A 24,085-nucleotide genomic window follows, 5' to 3' on the forward strand; every position below is an offset into this window, starting at 1 on the left:
GGGGGGGGGGGGGGGGGGGGGGGGGGGGGGGGGAGGGAGTGGCACTATATGTGAAAGAAAATGTAGAATCAAATGAAGTAAAAATCTTAAGTGATTCCACATGTTCCGTAGAATCTCTATGGATAGAAATTTCATGCTCTAATAAGAATATAACATTAGAGATCTATGATAGACCACCTGACCAGGACAGTGATAGTGATGATGAAATGCTAAGGGAAATTAGAGAGGCTATCAAAGTTAAGAACCCAATAATAGTGGGGGATTTCAATTATCCCCATATTGACTGGGAACCTTACACTTCAGGACGAAATGCAGAGATAAAATTTCTCGATACTTTAAATGACTGCTTCATGGAGCAGCTGGTACGGGAACCCACAAGGGGAGAGGCAACTCTAGATTTAGTCCTGAGTGGAGCACAGGAGCTGGTCCAAGAGGTAACTATAACAGGACCGCTTGGAAATAGTGACCATAATACAATAGCATTCAACATCCCTGTGGTGGGAAGAACATCTCAACAGCCCAACACTGTGGCATTTAATTTCAAAAGGGGGAACTATGCAAAAATGAGGGGGTTAGTTAAACAAAAGTTAAAAAGTACAGTGATTAAAGTGAAATCCCTGCAAGCTGCATGGGTGCTTTTTAAAGACACCATAATAGAGGCCCAACTTCAATGTATACCCCAAATTAAGAAACACAGTAAAAGAACTAAAAAAGAGCCACCGTGGCTTAACAACCATGTAAAAGAAGCAGTAAGAGATAAAAAGACTTCCTTTAAAAAGTGGAAGTCAAATCCTAGTGAGGCAAATAGAAAGGAGCATAAACGCTGCCAAATTAAGTGCAAGAATGTAATAAGAAAAGCCAAAGAGGAGTTTGAAGAACGGCTAGCCAAAAACTCCAAAGGTAATAACAAAATGTTTTTTAAGTATATCAGAAGCAGGAACCCTGCTAAACAACCAGTGGGGCCCCTTGATGATCGAGATACAAAAGGAGCGCTTAAAGACGATAAAGTCATTGCGGAGAAACTAAATGGATTCTTTGCTTCAGTCTTCACGGCTGAGGATGTTAGGGAGATTCCCAAACCTGAGCCGGCTTTTGTAGGTGACAAATCTGAGGAACTATCACAGATTGAAGTGTCACTAGAGGAGGTTTTGGAATTAATTGATAAACTTATCATTAACAAGTCACCGGGACCAGATGGCATTCATCCAAGAGTTCTGAAAGAACTCAAATGTGAAGTTGCGGAACTATTAACTAAGGTTTATAACCTGTCCTTTAAATCGGCTTCTGTACCCAATGACTGGAAGTTAGCTAATGTAACGCCAATATTTAAAAAGGGCTCTAGAGGTGATCCCGGCAATTACAGACCGGTAAGTCTAACGTCGGTACTGGGCAAATTAGTCGAAACAATAGATAAGAATAAAATTGTAAGACACATAGAAAAACATAAACTGTTGAGCGATAGTCAACATGGTTTCTGTAAAGGGAAATCGTGTCTTACTAATCTATTAGAGTTCTTTGAAGGGGTCAACAAACACGTGGACAAGGGGGATCCAGTGGACATAGTGTACTTAGATTTCCAGAAAGCCTTTGAGAAGGTCCCTCACCAAAGGCTCTTACATAAATTAAGTTGTCATGGGATAAAAGGGAAGGTCCTTTCATGGATTGAGAACTGGTTAAAAGACCGGGAACAAAGGGTAGGATTTAATGGTAAATTCTCAGAATGGAGAGGGGTAACTAGTGGTGTTCCCCAAGGGTCAGTCCTTGGACCAATCCTATTCAACATATTTATAAATGATCTGGAGAAAGGGGTAAACAGTGAGATGGCAAAGTTTGCAGATGATACTAAACTGCTCAAGATAGTTAAGACCAAAGCAGACTGTGATGAACTTCAAAAAAATCTCACAAAATTAAGTGATTGGGCAACAAAATGGCAAATGAAATGTAATGTGGATAAATGTAAAGTAATGCACATTGGAAAAAATAACCCCAACTATACATACAATATGATGGGGGCTAATTTAGCTACAACAAGTCAGGAAAGAGATCTTGGAGTCATCGTAGATAGTTATCCGAAGATGTCCGCACAGTGTGCAGAGGCGGTCAAAAAAGCAAACAGTATGTTAGGGATCATTAAAAAGGGGATAGAGAATAAGACTGAGAATATATTATTGCCCTTATATAAATCGATGGTACGCCCACATCTCGAATACTGAGTACAGATGTGGTCTCCTCATCTAAAAAAAGATATACTGGCACTAGAAAAGGTTCAGAAAAGGGCAACTAAAATGATTAGGGGTTTGGAACAGGTCCCATATGAGGAGAGATTAAAGAGGCTAGGACTCTTCAGCTTGGAAAAGAGGAGACTAAGGGGGGATATGATAGAGGTATATAAAATCATGAGTGATGTGGAGAAAGTGGATAAGGAAAAGTTATTTACTTATTCCCATAATACAAGAACTAGGGGTCACCAAATGAAATTAATAGGCAGCAGGTTTAAAATAAATACAAGGAAGTTCTTCTTCACGCAGCGCACAGTCAACTTGTGGAACTCCTTACCTGAGGAGGTTGTGAAGGCTAGGACTATAACAGCGTTTAAAAGAGAACTGGATAAATTCATGGTGGTTAAGTCCATTAATGGCTATTAGCCAGGATGGGTAAGGAATGGTGTCCCTAGCCTCTGTTTGTGAGAGGATGGAGATGGATGGCAGGAGAGAGATCACTTGATCATTGCCTGTTAGGTTCACTCCCTCTGGGGCACCTGGCATTGGCCACTGTCGGTAGACAGGATACTGGGCTAGATGGACCTTTGGTCTGACCCGGTACGGCCGTTCTTATGTTCTTATGTGATTCGTTACAGGAGTTGCAAAAATATAGTCCAAGCCCAGATTTAATGTCCATGTAGAGCAGAAAACGTGCCTAAATCCTATTTTCAAACGTGACAAGCACTTAGGCGCCTAATTTTCATGAAAGTCAATGAGTTAGGTTCCTAACTCATGTAGGTGCTTCTGAAAATATTGCTTAAGATCTAACAGTTGTATCTGAACGCTCTCTGCACAGAAAATGTAGTTCATCTGCTGCTCGAGGATATGAAGCACTGAACTGACCCCCTCCTGTGGTCGTAGGTTGTCTCAAGTGTTTCAGACCAGGCCACTAAATTATGCTGTATCACATTTTATTTATCTTGTGTAATGTAGACTTTTTTAGTGAGCACTCCTGTGATTTCCTGTCACGTATTTTCCATTCATCTCAAAAAATAAAAACAACCCGAAGCTATTTTCTTCTGTACTTCTCCCCCCTCCTCTTCTCCCTCCCCTGCCTTCAATAGGAGATCATTCATTTTCCTGTAATTCCATCTGCAGCAGACAGAAAAACACTGGGGCCAGGATTCTATTCTACCAAGTCCCTAATGGAGCCCCTTCCTGAAAGGGAGCAGTTCTGATCACACTGCTATTTTTTAAGCTTTTATCTGGCAGGTGTGATCTGAGTCATACCTGGCTTGGTCGATCACAGAAATGATACATCAGAACTTAAAAAGTGTGTGTGTTCTAAAAAAAAAAAATAGATGAAAAAAAAAAAAAAGAAAAGAACTTTTTTTTTTTTTTTTTTTTTTTTTTTTTTTAACTCCAGTCTGGGAGGGCAGTGTTGCTAAGAACTGAGATCACGGACCAGATCCTCAACTGGTTTTAAAAGGTAGCCCCTTAAGTCAATAGAGCTATGCCAATATACACCAGGTGAGAATCTGGCCCTATCTTTATAATCCACTATAAAATGCATGTGCTTAAAGAACACAACACTGTTCCTGGCTTTCCCACTGATGCACTATGTGACTTTGTTGTTGTTGTTGTTTTCTTAATGTTCTTTGGTTTCTTATTCTGTAAAATGGAAATAATACTGGCCCACTATTGCAAAATGTGGAGTGATCTTTGGATGAAAAGGGTTATGGAAATACAAAATAGTATTATTACTCTTTTTGTTCCTTATTTTTATTGTGTATTATGTATTTATTAGTTAAGCCATTGTTAAAGTGCTTTGAAGACTAACACCAGCATAGAAGTGCTAGCTTCTCTTTCAGTGTTCTCAATAACAAGGTTAGACTTTAGTCACTCTGAGTTGTTCAGGACCTAGGGTAAAAGTTTGAAAATTACCTAAGTCCCATTGGCCTTGATTTAAATGGAACTACTTGTATGCTTAAAGTTAGGTGTGTGCTTCAAGTTCGGCACATGCTTAAATGTCTTGCTGAACTGGGGTTTTTTAAGAGTAACAAAAAAAACCTGCAAATCTCTTATGGCATTAGGTTCTTTTGTTAAGTACTTGCAAAAAGTACAAGATATGTTGTAGGGTGAAATGCAATAAACATGAGTCACTATGTCCAGTGCTGTAGATCATTTTATATTGATTCAGCCACTCAGTGATAAGGAATGTTTTTACTCAGAGGGAGTGTCCTGAAGAGAATAAGTGTACTTGGAGCACTGGGCTGGGGTTGGGGAGACCGGGTTCTATTTCCAGCTCTTCTACTGGCCTACTGAGTGACCTTAGGGAAGTCACTTCCCCTCTCTGTGTCTGTTTTCTCATCTGTAAAATAGGGATAATGATACTGACCTCCTTTGTAAAGCACTTTGAGAACTACTGATAAAAAGTGCTATATAAGAGCTAGGTATTATCATTGTCCTGGGACCATAGATGCTAGAGAAATAGGATGCTAGCAAATGCACCTTGAGAGACCAAGAATGGAGGGCTTGAATGCAAATGGCATTTGAGAGAGAAGAGAACTGCTGGGAGATGCTGAAAGGGAACTATTGTGCTACTTGGTATCCAATTCAATTCCCTTTGAATTTACTGGGAAATGGATCAGCCTTAGCTAAGACAGTCACAAAGAGGATTCAGTGAAAATGGAAACTTCAGGCTACATTTGTGAAGATGCTCTCTAATTTTGTGACCATATTTTTGCATCTGCAAAATGCAAATGTGCATTGAAATGTGAGGGTAAATGTTAGTATTTATACATTCCGCTACCTGATTACACTCAGAAATGAGGTAATTAATTGGATTTGTTCCCACAGTCAATTTTGCATCCTAACTTCACACTTAATTGCAAAGTAAAGTGCTAGGTTAAGGACCCTTTAAAAAAACAAAACAAAAGCAAACAAAAAAACCCCTTAGTCTGTATGTGGACATAGAAAGAAAGCAGGTCTTCTGTGAGTCATGCTGGGCGTGGAGGGTAATGCTGCTTTCCTGTTCATCTATTCCTATGTGTAAATACAGTTTATTTGACAGTTGCTTCTTGGAGACAATGATTATTCCATTGATGTTAGTAACCAGCATAATATAGCTTTACTGTACTCATTGTAATACAGCACCTGAAAGTGTTTTGATAATAAGACCAGCTCCCTCTTCTGAGGAGTTTACATGTCCTGATTAGCATGCATTGCTGATCATTGACTATGAAACCTTTCATGGGTTCTCAGATCATTTTTATGACTATCATGTCCTGTAGAGCTAGTTGGAAACCAAAATTTCCATTCTTTGGAAAATTAAGACATTTACAAAACATTCATTCAGAATCAGAACAAAAAGCCAAATTCTGGAAATTTCCAATAGAAAAAAAATTCTTTTTTTTTATTTGAAACCATGGCAGTGTTTCATTTTGATAACATTTAGTCATCTTATTTAGACTTTGATATTAAAACATTATTTTTAAAATATGATGTTATATTTAATATAATATACAAGTTGAAACAAAAATAATCAAAATGATAAAGTAAAAATGAAACATTTTGACATTATTGAAACTAAACAAGAAAGTTGAAATTCAACTGTTAGACTTTTCATTGTGAATATTTTGTTGAAATCAACAGATTCCCCCAAACCATCTTGATTTCAACAAAACTGCAATTTGTGATGGAAACTATTCCATCAAAAATTCAACCAGCACTAATCATGTACTTGCTTTAGTTGGCAATTCATCTAGTCTGTTTACCAAAATTAACTACTATAAATTCATAGTCACTTGTCAAATAAAACTCATTTGTGATCATTTGCTAGTCTAGTCCCAGATGACCCAAATGACCGGGGGCTATTAAAGAGTAGAAGATTCAGTTCGGAATGTCTTTGTATTTATGGATTTAAACTAGATTTTTAATGTTCATTGGATGGCTGTAGGAGTGGTATATGTGGCTATTCGCAACCTTCCCTTCAAGACATGAAAAACTCCAAGCTCACCCAGTGCAACTGCTCTTCTTTTTGGTGGCACGATCTGTTTTTGCCCGGTGAATGAGCAGAATTTAATACAAATTTAATACAAAGTGCATGATACTTTCCAGGCCTTTCATTCCTTCCATGGTAATTAGAGACATAAGTACTTTCTTTGCTTCACAAGCTGTGTTTTAAAAAATGAGCATTTAACAAGATTGTCTTCCTATTTTGTGTACTAAAATATTTTTTCCCCTAAAAAGTGCTTATCTATGACACATAACAGAAACACAGCATCTTTTATGATATAAGCTTCTTTTCTTGTCCTTGTTATTAACTTAAAGAAAGATAATGTCCATTTACCTTTTTGTTCTTTTTTTCTGGGTTGTCTTCCACATCCCTATCTGAGTTCCTGAAATTCCTTCTCAAGTTTTCTTTCTCTAAGGGTATGTCTACACCCAGCCGCTAGTTCGGCGGCTGGCAATCGAAGTTCTGGGTTCGACTTATCGCGTCTTGTCTGGACGCGATAAGTCGAACCAGGAAGTGATCGCCGTCGACTGCGGTACTCCAGCTAGACGAGAGGAGTACCGCGGAGTCGACGGGGGAGCCTGCCTGCCGCGTGTGGACCGAGGTAAGTTCGAACTAAGGTACTTCGAACTTCAGCTACGTTATTCACGTAGATGAAGTTACGTACCTTAGTTTGATTTGGGGGTTTAGTGTAGACCAAGCCTAAATTACTAAGTGAAAGCCAGATACTGCAGTCCCTTCTCAGGCAAAACTCCTGAGGAAGTTCAGGAACTACACCAGGCACCTTTAAAAATCTCAGTAGATGCCTATCTGCATCTTTAGGCGCCTAAATACCTTTAACAATCTGGCCCGGTATGCTTAGAGAGAGATATCAATAGTTAGTAGACCTTAATTGATCAGGGGAGTAGCTATTGAATAATTGTATGCAAACTTCTTTTTGCATGCACCAATACTCAAACAGATGCACACTCAATATTGCAGAAGCAATTAGATAATATTGTTTTATTAAAGGCTAACAAAATTGTTGCCAGAATAAGTTATTTTCTTACATAAGCAGTAATAGGGAGTGCCTAAAATGTGAGACAATTTACTCTTTAAAGTACAGAGCTGGAAAAGGAAAAAAATCTGTTTATTGACAAACTATAAAACACAAGATATTGAAACACACCCACCCACACGAGGAAGGAGGAGGAAAATACCTGAATGAAAGTGGTAGAAGTAGAGAAACTAAATGAACCGGCCCTTCTGGCATATGGTAAGAACCTCGCCTTGGTGATGAATCTCATTGTCACAGCCCTCCGTTTTCATCGGCAGTTTCCTTCCCTGCTGGCAAGCCTTCCAGCAAATTTAATTTACATTCACCCTGGCATATCAGCTGACTCCTAAAGCTCTGTGTTTTTCTTGTCACTCCAGTTTATAGAAGGTTCCCACCTGCTGCTAGTTGGTAGGCAGTAGTGGAAAGGAGACAGCAGTGTCTCGAGGCTAAAGTAATTACCCAAAGAGTTAACTTTATGACCAGAGTGTAAATTTGATTTATTTGTTGTGTATGGACCTAGGAACCCTCTCTTCTTGTCAACTGTTTGAAATGGGCCAGCCTCATTATCACTACAAAAGTAATTTTTCCTCCCTTGGAATTCTACTGATAATTAAATTGTCTCATTAGACTGACCCCCCACCTAGTAAGGCAACTCCCATCTTTTCATGTACTATGTATAAATATACCTACTACTGTATTTTCCACTCCATGCATCTGATGAAGTAGGTTTTAGCCACGAAAGCTTATCCCCGAATACATTTGTTAGTCTCTAAGGTACCACAAGGACTCCTCGTTGTTCTCTCTTTATTCTGAATCTGTACATCACCTAGCACAATGGGGTATCAATCCATGACTGAGCTCCTAAGCACTACCACAATATAAATAATAATATATTCATCTTAGCTACACTGTGCATGCTGCTGTAGATAGGATTTCTCTTGTGCACTATCAAGAAAAATCTCAGCAGAGCCATCCTGTTGATCTTCAAGGACTATGATGTCCTTACTGCACAACGGGAAAGGATCAACATGAAATATTCTAGGCAGCATCGCTGTGATGTTCAAATTGACATTCGCTCAACTAAGCCATCATCTCAGCCATGTCACTGAATGTGAACTGCTTCTTTATGCCGCTGCTTCTTAGGTGATACCCGCTAGTACTGTTGCCTTTCAAGCATTTCATTTGAAGTGTACAAAAACTTAAAGGCAAAATGCTAAACAAGGTGAAATTTGAGGATTTTTTTTCACAGTTCATTGCCAAGTAGACAACAGTCCGTTTTACTGAAAAACTGGTCATTTTGCATGGGGTTTTGGCTAAAAAAAATGGGTACTTTCCCCAAGAATGAGCCCATTTCAAAGCAAAAATTGGCCCATTTTAAGTGAAATTTTTAAAATTTGACATTTGAAATTGGACTTTCAACATCTGAAATGTTTTTAATGTTTCTCTGTTAAAATGGGCATTTTAGCAAATTTTACAGCAATGCATGTTTGCATAGCGCCTAACACAACGGGATCCTGCTCTGAGTGGGATCTTTGGGCGCAGCCACGATATAAATATTAGATGACAAAATAAAGCAAAATGTAGAGGGTGCCCAACTGGCAGAGAGGCTAAGTGATTTGCCCAAGGGATTACATGGGAAGTCTGTGGCAGAATAAGGCACTGAAGTTGGGTCTTCCATGTTCTAGGCTAGTGCCCTAATCACTGGGCCATCCTTCCTCTCCCATCTCACTGTACCTCAGTTTCCCATCTGTAAAATGAAGATAGAAATACTTTCTACCTCCTCCCCTTGTTAGTCTTTTTCTAGTTAGGGTATTAGTCTGAGAAAAGAAATAATGGGCTTGATCCTGGGCTGGTGCTGAGCACCACAACTCCCACTGACTTCAGTGAGAACAGAGAACATCAAAGACTCAGAGAATCAGGCCTCAAAGCTAAGCAGAAGCTCACATTTTGTACCAGAGAACACCACATTTACTTAACACATTGCAGTATATATTGTCTTCACGCAGGCATTGCATTTTAGAATGAGTTTATTAAAGCTCTAGACCACCACGATTAATAGGATAACATCCCTGCTTTGTTGGATAATTGCTGTTTTATGTTTCTATTTGCAGTGGATGCAAGGACAAGCGTTGAACAGAATAATGTGGCCGTTTCTTCCCAGAAGACAACAGAGATAAGCTCCACTTCTGATGCAAATGGAAAAAATCTTGGGACTGAGGCCAAGAAACCCATGCCAGCTGCAAAATCTCGTTTTGTCTTTTCTTTTTCACGGCCTGTACCAGGACGTACTGAAGAGCAAGCTACAGACTCATCAGTTGGATCAGCTAAGCTTGATGTCAGTTCAGAGATGCCTGAAGTGAACAAAGCATCAAGTGAGAAAGTAGATAGTCCTGCAACAGCTGTGCTGGAGGAAGGGTCCGATAAAAACCTAAGCCAGGCCCCTTCTGCAGCAGAACTTAGTGACACTGAACTAATAGCATTAGCATCACCTGAGACAGAGGACGCAGCCTCATCAAAGACAAAACAAGTAACTTTCTTTGACAGACTCTTCAAACTGGAAAAGGGGAAGGAGAAAGAAAAGAGTAAGACACAAGTTGAAACCCAAGAGGAAAGCCAGATTGCGGACATTCCTGACGCAGGCATCACAGCGGAAGAGGCTGCTGGATTACAGAGCACACCAAACAATGTCCCACAGGGGAAGGCAAGTGTTTGAATGGGAATATCAATTTCTTCCTTAATGAAATCTCTTAGGATTATTAATGGTGCAGGACAGCATCATGTTCTGATGGTTGTGTGAATCAGGCAGCAAATATTCTTGCTTTGTAGTGTGACTCCCCCACTTATCAGAGAAATCTAACAATCTCTGGAAGACTAATACAAGCTGTGGCATCTGTTTCATGACAAAATTGGTGATGTTTGACCTACAGTTTAAGTTCATTTGTATTTTTACCAAAGACTTGGGCAAGATAGCTATATTCATGCTTCATTAGTCTAGATGATGAACACCAGCTGGCTGCAAGTGGAGCACAAGTGACTTTCATGCTTTAGGAGCTCAGTGTGTGATACTGAATGGTTTTAGGAAATTCTTTAGGCATATTTCACATGAAGCTTATAAAATACTAACTCACTCATTTTATGCACTAGCTACTTATTGCATATCATACATACTAGGTCACAACCTTTAGTGAAGACTAGAATACCGTAGTAACTCTTTGCATTTTGTATATATAGTGCTCTTCATCCAAAGAATGATAATTCTTTAGAATGGATAGGAATGAATTTTAGAGACAGGGAAAATGAAGCATTAAGAAGTTAAGCGACTTGCCCAAGGTCATATGCTAGACAGTAGCAGAGCTGGAAATAGACCTTGACTCTCTTGTGTGCGCTTTATAGATAAGATCTCAGCATTTGAGATAAGCAATTGTTTTGTATCTATAGCAATTGTTCTGACGCTACTGTTGAGTTGCTTTATACTTTGTCTCAAATGTGATGGCTTTTTTTACTCTTCCTGTAGAATAGCGGGTAGTAGCAAGGAGAACGTGCAGTGGTTTATTATTAATGTTATTGTATTTTTTATTTATGAAGGCTGTCAGCACTCTGAAGTAGAATTAGTGGAATGTAGGAGGAAATGTAATCAGAGTTCTTTCTGGTTTAAAATGATTATTAATAGGTTCTTAAACTTAATGGGGCAAATCAACATAGCTTCATTGACTTCAACACAGTAATGCTACTTTACAACAGCTGAGCATCCAGCCCAAACTTTTTCTAAGGGATGAGTTCAGGCTTCATCTGTAAATTTTTACACCATCAAAATTACTAGAGGTTGATTTTGCATATCATGGCACTTCAAGCATGGCTATGTTGCTCAAAGGGCCAGCCCCTCAACAGGTGTGAAGTGGTGTAACTCCACTGTTAGCTTCAATGTGCTAATTTGCATCAGCTGAGAATCTAGCTCAAATATTTTTATGACCTCTGAGGAAAAAAGACATTATAAAAACTGGACAGCTGTTTATCAGAATCTATGGAGGAAAAGGCAATTTTAAGAGCAATTATTATTTTGATGGCTCTAGCATAAGTCCTCTAATTACACTAATGGTGGAATATCACTAACTGCTGCCTTGAGCAGCACTGACCATATCTCTGAATGAGATCTGTTTGGCTTCTGAATATATTACTGCAGTATTGTTTCTAAAATAAGTCTTTCTTTTCCTACTCTGAAATTCATTCTCCCCCCCCCTCCAAGGTTTGCTATCTCAGTTCTGGAGGATCTCAGCCCTAGAATAAATCTATTTATCTTTTTTTTTTTAAGGTTTGCCAGTTTGTTTTAAGATAAGAGTTTGAAAGAATAGAAATTTATTGATAACAAATGTGTTTTTGTGCCTGTCCTTCAAAAATGGTGCACATCACTGGGTATCTCAGACAGCTAATGTATAACATATGGGATATAGTGCCTATGCACACTTGTGTATTTGTGTTCTGACTTGGACTCATGGAATCTAAAATCACTCACTGTTTAAAGCAGAGCTGAATGAATAATCCACAATGAATAATGTGTTCAGTACATATTGCCTTTTCTTTCAGTTTGCAAATTATCCAGGGAAGGACTGATATTCTGCCAGTATTCAAAAATATTTACAAATTTCTTCAAGATTAAGTCTTGGCCTATAGCTGATTAGAATTGCTACCTTTACAGTTTAGTATAAAATTCACAATTCTTGCTTTGTTTGTGACTTTCTTTAGACCAGGCCTATGCCATTTCACTTTACTAGGAATGGTTTGCTCATAGGCAAAACCCCTGAGAGAAGACACAACTTATACCAGAAATAAAGAATGTTTTTAGAGCTATAGCTTATGCCTGTTCCCCAAACAAAATAAGCTATATCAGCAAAACAATGTTGCTGGTATAACTGCATCTACAGTAGGGCTTTTTGCTGGTATAAAAATGTTGTAGGGAATCACACCCCTCTCTGACTGGCAGACACTTCTAGTTGGCCTATGATTCTCTTTTTTTATGTTAAGACTTAAGCAACCACAAAGCACAAATTTCAAATAGCATATTTGATTATAAAATGTGCAGTGTACAGTTCATGCTGTGTTGGTTGGTGCAAGCAGTGAAACGTGAAGCATACATTGTACACTGCAATACATAAACAAAAGTAGCTTTTCACTAGGAATTTGAGTTAAACATTTGCTTCTTGTGAACAAATTCTCACATGTGTAAACCTCAAGCATGCGAGCGTTTGTTAAAAGCAAACATCAATGTATCACAAACACGATCAAATCAAAGTAAATTTTTCCAACTCAAACAATTACACGTTAGAAATGTTTCTTCTATTCCACAGCTCTAGCTTGGATACTTGGACATCTGCTACCCTTACTCATGTTGAATACTACCTTCGACCCCAATCCTGTAACGACCAGTGCAAGTGAAATGAATGGGACTAGTTGGAGTAGTAAAGTTAAGCACATGCATAAGTATTTGCAGGATTTGGGCCTTAGTTTGCATATAATGCCTTTGGAATTCAGTGAAACTGCTTGTGGACTAACTCCCTGAGTCTGCAAATACTCTTAACTTTAAGCATGTGAATGGTCCCAGTGAAGTCACAAATGTGTATAGGTGCTTGTAGGGTAAGGGCCTCAATTGGTACTCAATGTGATAGTGAAACTTCAGCCTTAGCCTTGAATTTCCTGGCATTTCTTTGTATATTTGAGGGACAGAACACAAAAAGGCAGGAGGTGGGGGAGCCTGAGACCTTTTATGATGAGCCAGGAATTAACATTTTAATATAGCCAGATGAAAAGAGGTGATAAAAATGCTGTCAAATTTATAATTATTCTTGAGTTGCTGAGCTTTGCTTTAATTCCACCTGATTAAACTAAGACCTGGCCTCTGTCTTCAAATACATACATACTATGTTTCCTGTAAAACTGGTTACTTTGCATGTATGATGGCAGAAGGATTAAGATTTATAATTACACCAAAAATCTCCCAAACAGCTGTTAATTTAACTTGATTGTGTCTGCACAATGTTACACCATTAAAAAGAAACTCAAGTTATTGCTGTTGGCCATTATCGTTTTTGGTGGATTGTGATTTGTAGCCTCTATAAGAGCCTGTTCAAGTCAAACCATCACTGAGGTTAAGCACCAACAAATAACCAATAACATTGCTGGTAAGCAAAGGATAGACTCCACAGTTTTAGCTTAGGAGTTGCACAAGCATTCAGTGTTTGACAAACCAGTCTTTATTTTCGTGGTCTACAAAACTACATTCACATCACAGCATAATTAAAACAAGGACAGGATTCATGAATTGATGAAGAATTTACTATTTAAGCCAAAGAAAAGATAAATTATTTGCTTGAAATGTTTCACTGAGCCAGGATTCATACAAACAAAAGTGTACATTCTTTTGATATGTTTTTCTAATGACTGAACTAAGATTATAGTATAAGCCCTTAATTACTCAAAAGCTTGGCTCCTTACAGAAATGCATTTACCCAGGAACATTTACCCAGGAACATTTAGCTCCTAATGCTGACTTTCCTCCTATGTTATTTCCAGAGGTTTTTTTCATTAGCATTTGTCTTTGCTGAGCACATTATGGAATGCGCTGATGCAGAAGTTTTTGTGGGTATTTAAATATGGCTCTAGAATGTGAGGTTCTATATTTATTATCGCCTCCTGACTTACGCTGTAAAGGCCTGATGCTGCATTCCTTACTCCAGCAAAATTCCTGTTGAAGGTAGTGCTGGGCCACAATTAAAGCCCCATATCAAGACCCAGGTTTGGGTCTGAGTTTGCAGCTTGAATGCTGATGGAGGCTAATAGTTTAGAAGAAGTACAAAAAGGGTGATTATAGTGCAAAAAAGGTAACTGTGTGTGAAACTGCCCACTGTCCAGAGAAAAAGGTGTATCCTGTGAGTGCAATTTGATTGTTTGCTCCTATGTGCACCTATTTTGCTGATGCAATTTGGTTGCCGCATATGAAAATACGAGCTTAACTATGCAACATGTGTGTGTCTATTGGGGGGAAGAAAGGGTGATAGCGGATTTAGTTGTGCTTTGTGGCATGTTGGGTTTTGAAGTGGCTCTGGGTAGCATGGTGCCTCAGGCTCTTTACATCCTCCACCTCTCTCTACATTGTGTAGTCTGGCTCTCGTAGGAGAGTGTTTCAGGTCAGCAATGAGATGCGTTGGGACGGCTGTAGGAACATAGAATACCTACTCCTAGTTGACCAATGATGGTCGCTAGACAGTCCTGTGTTTGGTTTTGTGTGTGTTTGTGTTTGTCTCTCTCTTTCATTTCTATTTGAGTGTGTGTGAGAGAGACAGAGAGAGAGAAACTCAGGTTAAAGTCACTAAACAATTCTCACTGAAGTTCTTTTGCTGATGTCACCAGTTTCAAGCACTCTGCTGAGGCTAGTTTTGCTTAGTAATGTATATTCTGCATCCTGTTTTTTTGGTCTGGTGCCTCACACTTTACTGTCCCTTTCACATCTGAAGTAGAACTAGCTTTTATCACGTGTCCAGTACCACTATACATGGCATCTTTGGAAGAATGGCCACTGAAACTGGCACAGACTGCATGTGTTTTGCAGGGAACATACTGTTCTTGGAAAGGCTTTGGCCTGTAATTGGCAGCTGTACAAACTATTGTGTCAGGTCCTTGCAAGAAACTTCTAAATAGCCTGTTAAAACGTTCTGAGCCATTGTGATGAATATCTTTCTGTGGTAGATTTGCAAAATGGTGGCTGGAGATTTAAGCAGGTAAAATCCTGTTATTGCTAATGAAACCTGTGTACTTAACTCCTTGCATACAGGTCTAAGAATGTACCCCACTCTGTGCACACTTCACAGTGCCAAAGAAGCCCTCTAGTAAAGTTTTTTAATTGCATTCATGATTTCACATGCTCAGAATTCCTCCCCCCTCCTCCCCCAGCCCACCACTTGCCCATACAAATATATGTTCCTTTGTAAATCATATATAAATAGTTCTTTTAAAATTCTATGATACAGAGGAAGAAAATCTCAGAAACATGACCCAAAGGAATATTTCTTTGAAAAAGTGGAGACTGATAAAAAAGCCTAATGGCAGGTTGATAGAAACCTCCTGTGTGCCATTATAACGCCAGCTAGTCCTTTCTCTCAAGGTATTTCAGAGATACCACCTATTGAAGATACATTGGCAACTTTTTTTTTTTCAATTTTGTGCCTCAAAGAAAGTGGGAACATCATCTCCTAATGGCTATTACTACTTCTTGTGTCACTGTTTTCTCTGCCGCTGGTAAATCCATACTGCAGTTTCAAGAAAATATACTGTATTATTATAAGTTGTTATTTGTATTGAAATAACACAGAGGCCACTACCAAGATCAGGGTCCCCTTGTGCTGGGCACTGTAATTATTGAGAGAGAGAGAGAGAGAGTGTGTGTGTGTGTGTGTGCGTGCACATGCGTGTCTGTGTGCAGACAGACAGCCCCTGCTCTGAAGAGCTCCATCTAAATAGACAAGGCAGACAAAGAGTTGGAGAAGTGTACTATTAATGTCATCCCCACTTTACAGATGAGGAATTATGCTCAGAGAGATTAAAGCCCAGATTTACAAAGGTATTTAGGTGCCTAAAGTAAGATGCAGATAGATGCCTAACTCCTAATGACTTCCAATGGGAGTTAGGTGCCTAATCTCCAAAGGTGCTTTTGTGTCTCCAGCTAGGCACCTATCTGTATTTTTAGGTGCCTAAATACCTTTGTAAATCTGGCCCTGTGTGATTTGTCAGGATTATACAGGAAGCCTATGGCAGAGCTGAGAAACAAACCCTGATCTCCCAAGTCTAGAGCCTACCCTACTACTCAGAGATTTCTGGTGATCGGATTTGCATGGGTGTCCCTTTCTCATCTTGTCCCTCAGTGCTGTGCAAGAGGTGTAGACAGCCCCTGTATCAGCACTTGAGCGATGCTGGAATGTTCCGGAATCGTGTTCTGGTATTTCTGACAGGGTGCAATGAAGGGGGGAGCACAGTGAAGGAGGCCAGGAGGCACAAAAAAGGGGGATGGGGAGCTAGGCCCTCCTCCCACTGCCAGCTCTGAGCAGCGATCCAGAAGCCATGGTTTCTCATCACGGGCATGCCCAAGCCAGCAGTGTGGGGCGGCTCTGCAGTGAGGGATCTGTTGTCTGCATCCTCACCCAATGGGGAGCCCCTGCTGGCGTTCTGGCACTGCAGGCTAGGAAGGGAGGCCAAGGCATGGCCAGGAAGGGAGGTGGCAGCTGCTAGGTCTACACTCAGAGCCGGCCAAGGGGGAGGCTTGGGCACACCTTCATTGTGCCCTATCCCTGCCTTCCCTATGGTCAGCGCCACAGGCACCCCCTTCTTCCCCCCAGGGTGAGGGGAGGCCTGTACTGCTGCACAGGCTGAAGGGTCCTGGCAGGAGTATAGAACCCCCCCTTTCCTCCTTTTGCTGCCAGTGAGCACCTCGACTCACAGTGGTGACATCAGGGCTTCTTGTTTTAGGACTCAAGCACAGCTCTATATAGCAGCCTTCATGCTAAACATCCTCCCCCCTGAGAAAATAACAGTGGCCTGCTCCATGAGAAGTGGAGGTACAAGGGCACAATGAACCTTCCTTCCATACCCTCCTTACGCCCCAACTTATGTAGTACATCTAGAGACAAGGCTGAATTCAGTCCCTGTGTAAAAACCCCTTCCTCCCTACTCACAGGGGAGGTGCTCGCTACCCATGGGAGTGGCAGAGAGGAGATGGGGCTGGGCCCCCAATGCTCCCTGTACCAGCCCATCAAGCAGGATTGTAGCACAGGAGGAAGCAGGTTCCACCGATGGCTAGTGAGCTCCTGTGCTCACCCTGGGGCAGGCAGCTTGATCTAAGTATAAGTAAACGAATCAATATGAGTTCAGATGCATTTGTCTGCACTGTACTGCACTCATCACTATAGTTATCTAGACACTAAAGTACCTCCTCAAAATGCCAATATTTACAGCCTGGAGAGGAGGTAAACTTTGTTGAGGGAGTGAAAAGGGCAGTATGTCCTAATGCATTTAAAAATGCACTTCAATTTTAGTTTATTTAGTTCATTAGTGAATATGTCACCAAAGGGTACAGAAATATTTCTCTTTCTGCTGGTTTCTTTCCTTTTTTCATTGTAATATCTGCACCCCTGGTGGGTGTGGAATAGAGGGTAAAAAACTAGTAACTGATAAGATCTTAGGCCCCAAGTCAACAATGCATTGAAACAGTGCTGAATCAGAATATCAGTGAACTGAATACAGGAATGGACTAAACTTACGGTACAATACTGCATACATCATTCCCGCATGAAATCTCTTCTCTTGCCATGGTTTAGTAGATTATAATTAGAGCTGGTTGAAAAATTTTGAATGTTCAAAATTTGTAAAAAGGTTTTGATTTTTTTCCAGTTATTTTTACAAAAAATATATGGATTGTCAAAAAATTGTAAGCTTGACAGTTCCAAGAAAAAAGTTGAATTTTTTTTGCAAGAGAGTTTCTAATTTTTGTTATGATGTTTAATAATGTAGCTTTGTTTCTGAGATGTAAGCAAAAATTAAAGAAAACCCCACAAACCCATTTAACAGAAAACAACCCACAAGCTTTAAAGGCTCCAAGTTCCATATTGGTTATCTGACCTATAAACAGACTTTGCATGTGTTGTCATTCCTTCAAGCATGACAGACTGGAGTCATTTAAAACAATTGGGGTGTTCTGTTTGCCATGAAAAAGGAAGAGCAAGAAGAAATGGCAGGGTTAGTAACAGGTCTCTGAGCTGTACTTTGGACCCCGACCTGGCTACTGGTCTTTCTAGTGTACCGTGTTGGTATTTTCAAGGCAAAACTTTGATGATGATGATGATGATGATGATTTTTTAAGAACTGCAAAATCTCTTTCTTTGCATCTCAGACTAGTTTGTTTGATGGCGCTACAAGAAAGCAAACTGACAATGGGAACAACTGCCTGGTGGCATCCTTACAGCAAAGGACTGCACACAGTAAATTAGAGCTTACGAGAAAAGGAGCTCTAGCTGCCTGGAGGTGGAAGGTGGTGCATTAATAGTGTCACTAGTAGGCAAGACAGCTATTCAGTTTGGTGAGGAGGCTACTCATCCTGGGAGGGTATAGTGCATCCCGGGCTGCACGCTTGCTCCCAGCAGAAATACCCATTTCCAAATGAGCGGCTACTGAGCATCTCCTTTCTATAGTGTGGATAACACCATGGTCTCCCCATATGCCATTCCCCCATGCAGAAAAGCAGAGTGTGCATCTCAGCAAAGACTCAATCCTGTATCCATTGTTGTTGATGGTAATGCTGCCATTGACTTCAATTGTGCAGGATCAAACATCCTATGTAAATCTCATCTCTGCGCTCTGTCAGCATCAAGCAAGAACTTAGAACAACAAGAAGCCCAAGGTACGAAAATAATTTCATGTCCAGAACCACCAGAGCTAATTGGGAAATGGAATTGCTATCCCACAGGAAATTTTGACATTTCAAAATTTGTTTTCCCCAAGAAAAGTGGGTGCATGGAGAAAACTTAAATATTAATTGACACGTTCACTTTTTGAAATTCTGCCTGAATGGTGAAAGAGGGACACTTGTTTCTGCACTTCTGCCTCATAAAATGTAAGTTATGTGGTTCAGTTCATATATACTGATCAGTGGATAGTCTTGAGACTAAAACTTAGTGGCTTAGTAAATGGATGACTGGTGCTATGTAGCTGAGTGAACTTTTCATTAAGTCCTGCTATTTTACCATAACTAACATGTCTCATTGAAACCTATTTTTTTTTTCAATTTGCCCCAGTCTTTGATGTATTAATAATATATGGAGATATACCTATCTCATAGAACTGGAAGGGACCCTGAAAAGTCATTGAGTCCAGCCCCCTGCCTTCACTAGCAGGACCAAGTACTGATTTTGCCCCAGGATCCCTAAGTGGCCACCTCAAGGATTAAACTCACAACCCTGGGTTTAGCAGACTAATGCTCGAACCACTGAGCTATCCCTCCCTCCAGTATTAATAGCTCCAGGAGGGCAAAGCTATTGAAATCATTAAAGTAGAGACTGGTATCACTAGGTTCAATTCACAAAGTCAATATGTAACTAGCTATGTGACTTTTTTCATGAAGTAACCTGATTTCCAACTACCAGACATTAAGACAGGGACAACTTAGGACCCAGATTTTCCAAACTGTGCATGTGCAAAAACGCATAGAAGTAAATGCCACTGTGCAAATGAACGGTCAATGCAACATGGTAATTTATACATTGGGAGTGAGTGAGGATCCTAGTGTCTACATATAACGACTAAAATGTGCGACATATTAAAGAAAAAGGACAAAACAAGCTATATAGTTAAGTGGTTTTAAAAAAATAAATAAATAAATTCAAGGGATGATTAACGTAATTACCTGAGGGTTCAAAGGCCAGATATTTATCTACTGTAAATAGGCATGGCTGCATTGACTTCCACTATATAATTATGCAAAAAGAACAGGAGTACTTGTGGCACCTTAGAGACTAACAAATTGATTTGAGCATAAGCTTTCGTAGCCCACAAAAGCTTATGCTCAAATAAATTTGTTAGTCTCTAAGGTGCCACAAGTACTCCTGTTCTTTTTGCGGATACAGACTAACACGGCTGCTACTCTGAAACCTATATAATTATGATCTATTTAGAAAGAAGGAGCATTTCTCAGTCCTTAATCAGAGACATTTGATACAAGGAAAGTACAGAAAACTATCTGGATTAAAATTATATGGGGCCCCATTTTCAGTGGAACCTCAACCCAACCTCAGCTTGTATGAACACTTCTTTTGCATACCCCATCCAGCAGTCCCATCTGTGCACCTGCATACCTAGCTGGTGGGACTTTTGCTTTCTCACTGTGATCTTCTGTTAGAGATACGAGGCAGGTGAGGTAATATCTTTTATTGAACCAACTTCTGTTGGTGAGAGAGACAAGCTGTTGAGCTTACACAGAGCTCTTTTTCGGGTTCTTGATAGATCTTCTACGTCCTGCTGCTCTTCGTGTAGGCTTTTGAAATGAAGACAATTGGGCCATCTTCTCCTCTCCCCTTTTGCAGCATGGAAAGGTGCAGAATTGTCCTAAACACATGGAGTAGGTGTGGGGAGGCCCCAGGGAAGTGAGAGATAACTATGCACCCCCTGTGAAGTTGCTTCTTGTGCCTCTGGAAAAAGCTCAGCTCCCTCAAGATAGATGGATATGGGCAGCCCAAAAGGGGAGAAGTTGAGGAAACAGCCCGTCTCTGTGATGTGTTCACCTCTCAGGATAGAGTGCAGTTTGAATCATCACTTGTTATTGTTCTGGGCAGAGAAACACAAGCTGAGCACTCTCCCATGCCAGGAATTTTCAGCTGACCAGTTATGGCCAGATTCTGGCCCTCGATGCCATCACAGCACTATGGAGAGGCTAGAACAGGGGAAGGAACCTGGCTTATTGTTTGTGGGGTCACAAACTCTAACTCCTACAAACTTTACTCATGTGATCAGTCCTACTTACTGCAACAGGACTGCTCACATAAGTAGGATTTTCAGGAGCAAACCCAAAAAATAGATTATTAATGGAGAAAGGGAACCTGAGTGTTAATAAAGGGGGAAAAGAAGAATATGCCCAATCGTTGTTCAAAGAGTCGTTTATATGTAAGACACTGTAAACTGAAATTGAATTCACTCATTTTCATGTGTATAAATCCATAGACTTGTGATTAACTGATCTATTAGCCTCTTTAGTCCTAACAATTACGAAGTTATCTACTAGGAGCAGATCCCTAACTGGTCTGCTTGCACTTTGCTAATCACACTGTTGTTTGTTAGTTACAATGAGATCCACTGCATTTGAATTGTCTGCTAACTGAGCCCCTAAAGCCCAGAGCCCAATCCTGCAAGGTGTTCAACATCCTCAGATTTCAGTGAAGATGGGAATGGTCAGTACCTCTCAAGATGCACTTAGGACATTGCAAGATCAAGACCTAAAGATGTGTGAGGACTCACGCTTTTATGTTATTTCTTTTAGGTATTCGTGTAAAAGATATTTGGGAAGGGGGAGGTGAATTTTTTGCACAGCTCTTTAGATAGTTTATGAGTCATCAGTGGTGCCAAAATTGTAAATTATGAAGACAGTCTAAGGGCCACATTTTCTAAGAGTTCCAGATTTTCAGAAAAGCTTAACATGGTGGATATTGCACTCTTTTGAAAATCAGACTGTAAATGTGCTAACGGCAGCTACTAAGCACTTCTGAAAATCTGGCCCTTATTCACTGCCTTTATGGGAACTGAGCTTCTTTGAAAATAAATTCCCAATTCTGAGTGTGAGCATAGGAAAACTCTCCTGATTGTACTGTTTGGAAAATCTGGCCTCTCATACATGAGAGACAGCTCTGTGTGGCTTAAAAAGCTAGAGTTATTGTTGATGTTTGCTGGTGGTTTGAGAGGTTTTTTTAATATTGTTTGTGGTTTCTAGACAAAAATTATTTCTGGAAATTGCAGTATATTGAGGAGCAGAAGTTTTCTTTATATGTTGTAATCAGACATTGCGGCTTCAAAGGCCAATATCTCAGCCATTTGTTACCGTTCACAAGTGCTAAGCCATGTTAATCGAAAAGGGGGGTTGTTTTGGATGCTGCATGCAACTTTACTTGCTATGTGTGTTATATTCTGTAGCTCAGAACAGTGTTCCTCTTGCCATCTGCAAATGCTTACTACATTAGAAGAGGGGGCAAAAAGATTTGTATAAATGCTCGATTGTTCTGAATATGTAGGCTGGATAAGTATGACTGGAATTGGGGTTGTGACTCTTGAGAGCAACAGGATGCAAATCACAAGTGTTACTTTTACATTCCACTGGAAATTAAACAAGCTGGGTCTGAAGAAACTGTGCTCCTTTTTTAGGACATAGATGATTGCAACCAAAAAGCCGTGCAGCAAGGCTCAGCAGGTGTCAATACTGACGAGGAAGCAGTAAAACAAGAGAACCCCAAGGCATTTGCCACAACAGACAACAATAATTCTGTCATGAGTTTCTTTAAAATGCTGGTAAGTCTTTGCCTACAGTTTTGCTCTATAGGGAACACCTAAAAACAAAGACTGCTTATTAAATTCCAATCTATATGCATCTATGAATGTCTAATATGCTCATTATCTCGGGTACCAAAGATTAATGTTGTAAAACTGAACTGATGCCTTAGAGAATGCTTAGATTGATAGGGAGAGAAAGAGACTGTGCAATAGTTACTTAATGGTACTGATTAGGAAAACGTCCTCTACTCTTATAGACTATTTTAGAACCCAAGTCATTCAGTTCTGTTAAAAATATTTTCCGTGAGTTAAAACTTGCTTTGAAAATGTCTAAATATACAAACAAAACAATCATCAGTTACTGGCAGCACAAATGTAAGTCAAGGAAGAGACAGGAAAACCATTAAGTACAAGGAAGAATAATAGTTGTTAATGAGAGAGGAAGCTGGGTAATGAAAATACTAAATTAGCAGTGCACAAGGACAGCAAATGCCATAGGTCATGATTGGGTTCACCTTTAGGGAATAATAGAACCTGCAGGTTTCTCTAATGTATTTTTTATTTTTATTTTTTATCTTTCCAGACACTGTCTCAAAATTACATTCAGGAAATGAATTCATCTCATATTAATATGCAATAAGTCTTTCCCATTTGGAAAGCAAAATAGAGTTTGATATTTGTAGGTTGCATGTGTATTCTTTCCCTTATTGTCATAGATAAGCCTGCTGGGTTCTAACTGATGAAATTTCAGATCCTTCCTAATAAAAGAAGCTGAATTTGGACATATTTCATCCACTCTTACAGTATTTTGTTTTCTCAAATATTTAAGGTTTCACCAAGCAAATCAGAAGCCAAAAGTGACTCTGAGGACAAGGTAGGCAGTTTGCTTGATGTTTTTCTCTCTCTCATTACCATTACAGTGTGCTCAGATTGGCTTCAATGCTATACTTTCTTCTCCTGTGCCTTCCCTTCCTCTGTACATGAGGTTACTGTTTGTTGTAATGAAACAAACAGTAACCTTTCAGAAAAAAAATACAAAAGAAGAAAGATGACCATAGACTAGTCTATTTTTTCCATTCAGTTTCAAATACTGTGCTGACTGTACTACTTAATTCACTTCCCGTGTTAGACGTTTGAAGCTGAAATAGTAATATTGTTATATTGGAAGTTATTTAGATTCTCAAACTAGATGACTTTGGGGTTTCTGGATGAAATTCTGGCCCCACTGAATTCAATTGCAAAATTCCCATTAACTACTATCAGGTCAGGATTTCTTTATGATTTTGCTTATACAGATGTGCAAAGCTGCCAGTTTTCACTTCCTATTATTTAAATGTGAATATAGATATTTTTCTTGAGGCCTTGCATACAGGGAGACATTCTCACCTGTTTGTACAGAGGGTCACCGAAGTCCTTCAGCACAGCAGAACTGTAGCTATTCTGTATAGGGTGTGGCCAGCTGTGGAACAGGTCTATAGGAAGATGACAACACATTCTGCTCTTGCTGGAGCTGGGGTCTAAACCAGATGCCATTGGTGGGAACAAACCCACAAGGGGTCTGATCTAACTCCCATTTTAGTCAGTGGGAAGACTTCCAGTGATTTCAGTGGGACCAGACCTGACACCTTCATTGTGTGTCTCTAGCATCCACACTAGGCGCATGCTGTAGTTGGAGGGGCTGTACTATTCCTGCTAAGTAGCTGAACATTGCACCCTGCTCCTGATTTGTGAGGTAAATTCTGCCTCCCCCCCACACCTCGGTATAAT

General features: G+C 39.9%; 1 protein-coding gene across 1 annotated transcript in view; it reads left to right on the forward strand.

Annotated features, from left to right (window-relative positions):
* BCAS1 (breast carcinoma amplified sequence 1) overlaps positions 1–24,085 on the forward strand; it is a 93,214-nt gene that overhangs the window by 19,664 nt on the left and 49,465 nt on the right. The window contains exons 4-6 of the mRNA XM_024195601.1: positions 9,364–9,953; positions 22,193–22,336; positions 23,148–23,192. Of these exons, the coding sequence (XP_024051369.1) occupies positions 9,364–9,953; positions 22,193–22,336; positions 23,148–23,192 (779 nt within the window). The remainder of the gene's footprint in view (positions 1–9,363; positions 9,954–22,192; positions 22,337–23,147; positions 23,193–24,085) is intronic.

Source organism: Terrapene carolina, unplaced genomic scaffold, assembly GCF_002925995.2.
Source record: "Terrapene carolina triunguis isolate 2854851 unplaced genomic scaffold, T_m_triunguis-2.0 Scaffold130, whole genome shotgun sequence".
NCBI lineage: Eukaryota > Metazoa > Chordata > Testudines > Emydidae > Terrapene > Terrapene triunguis.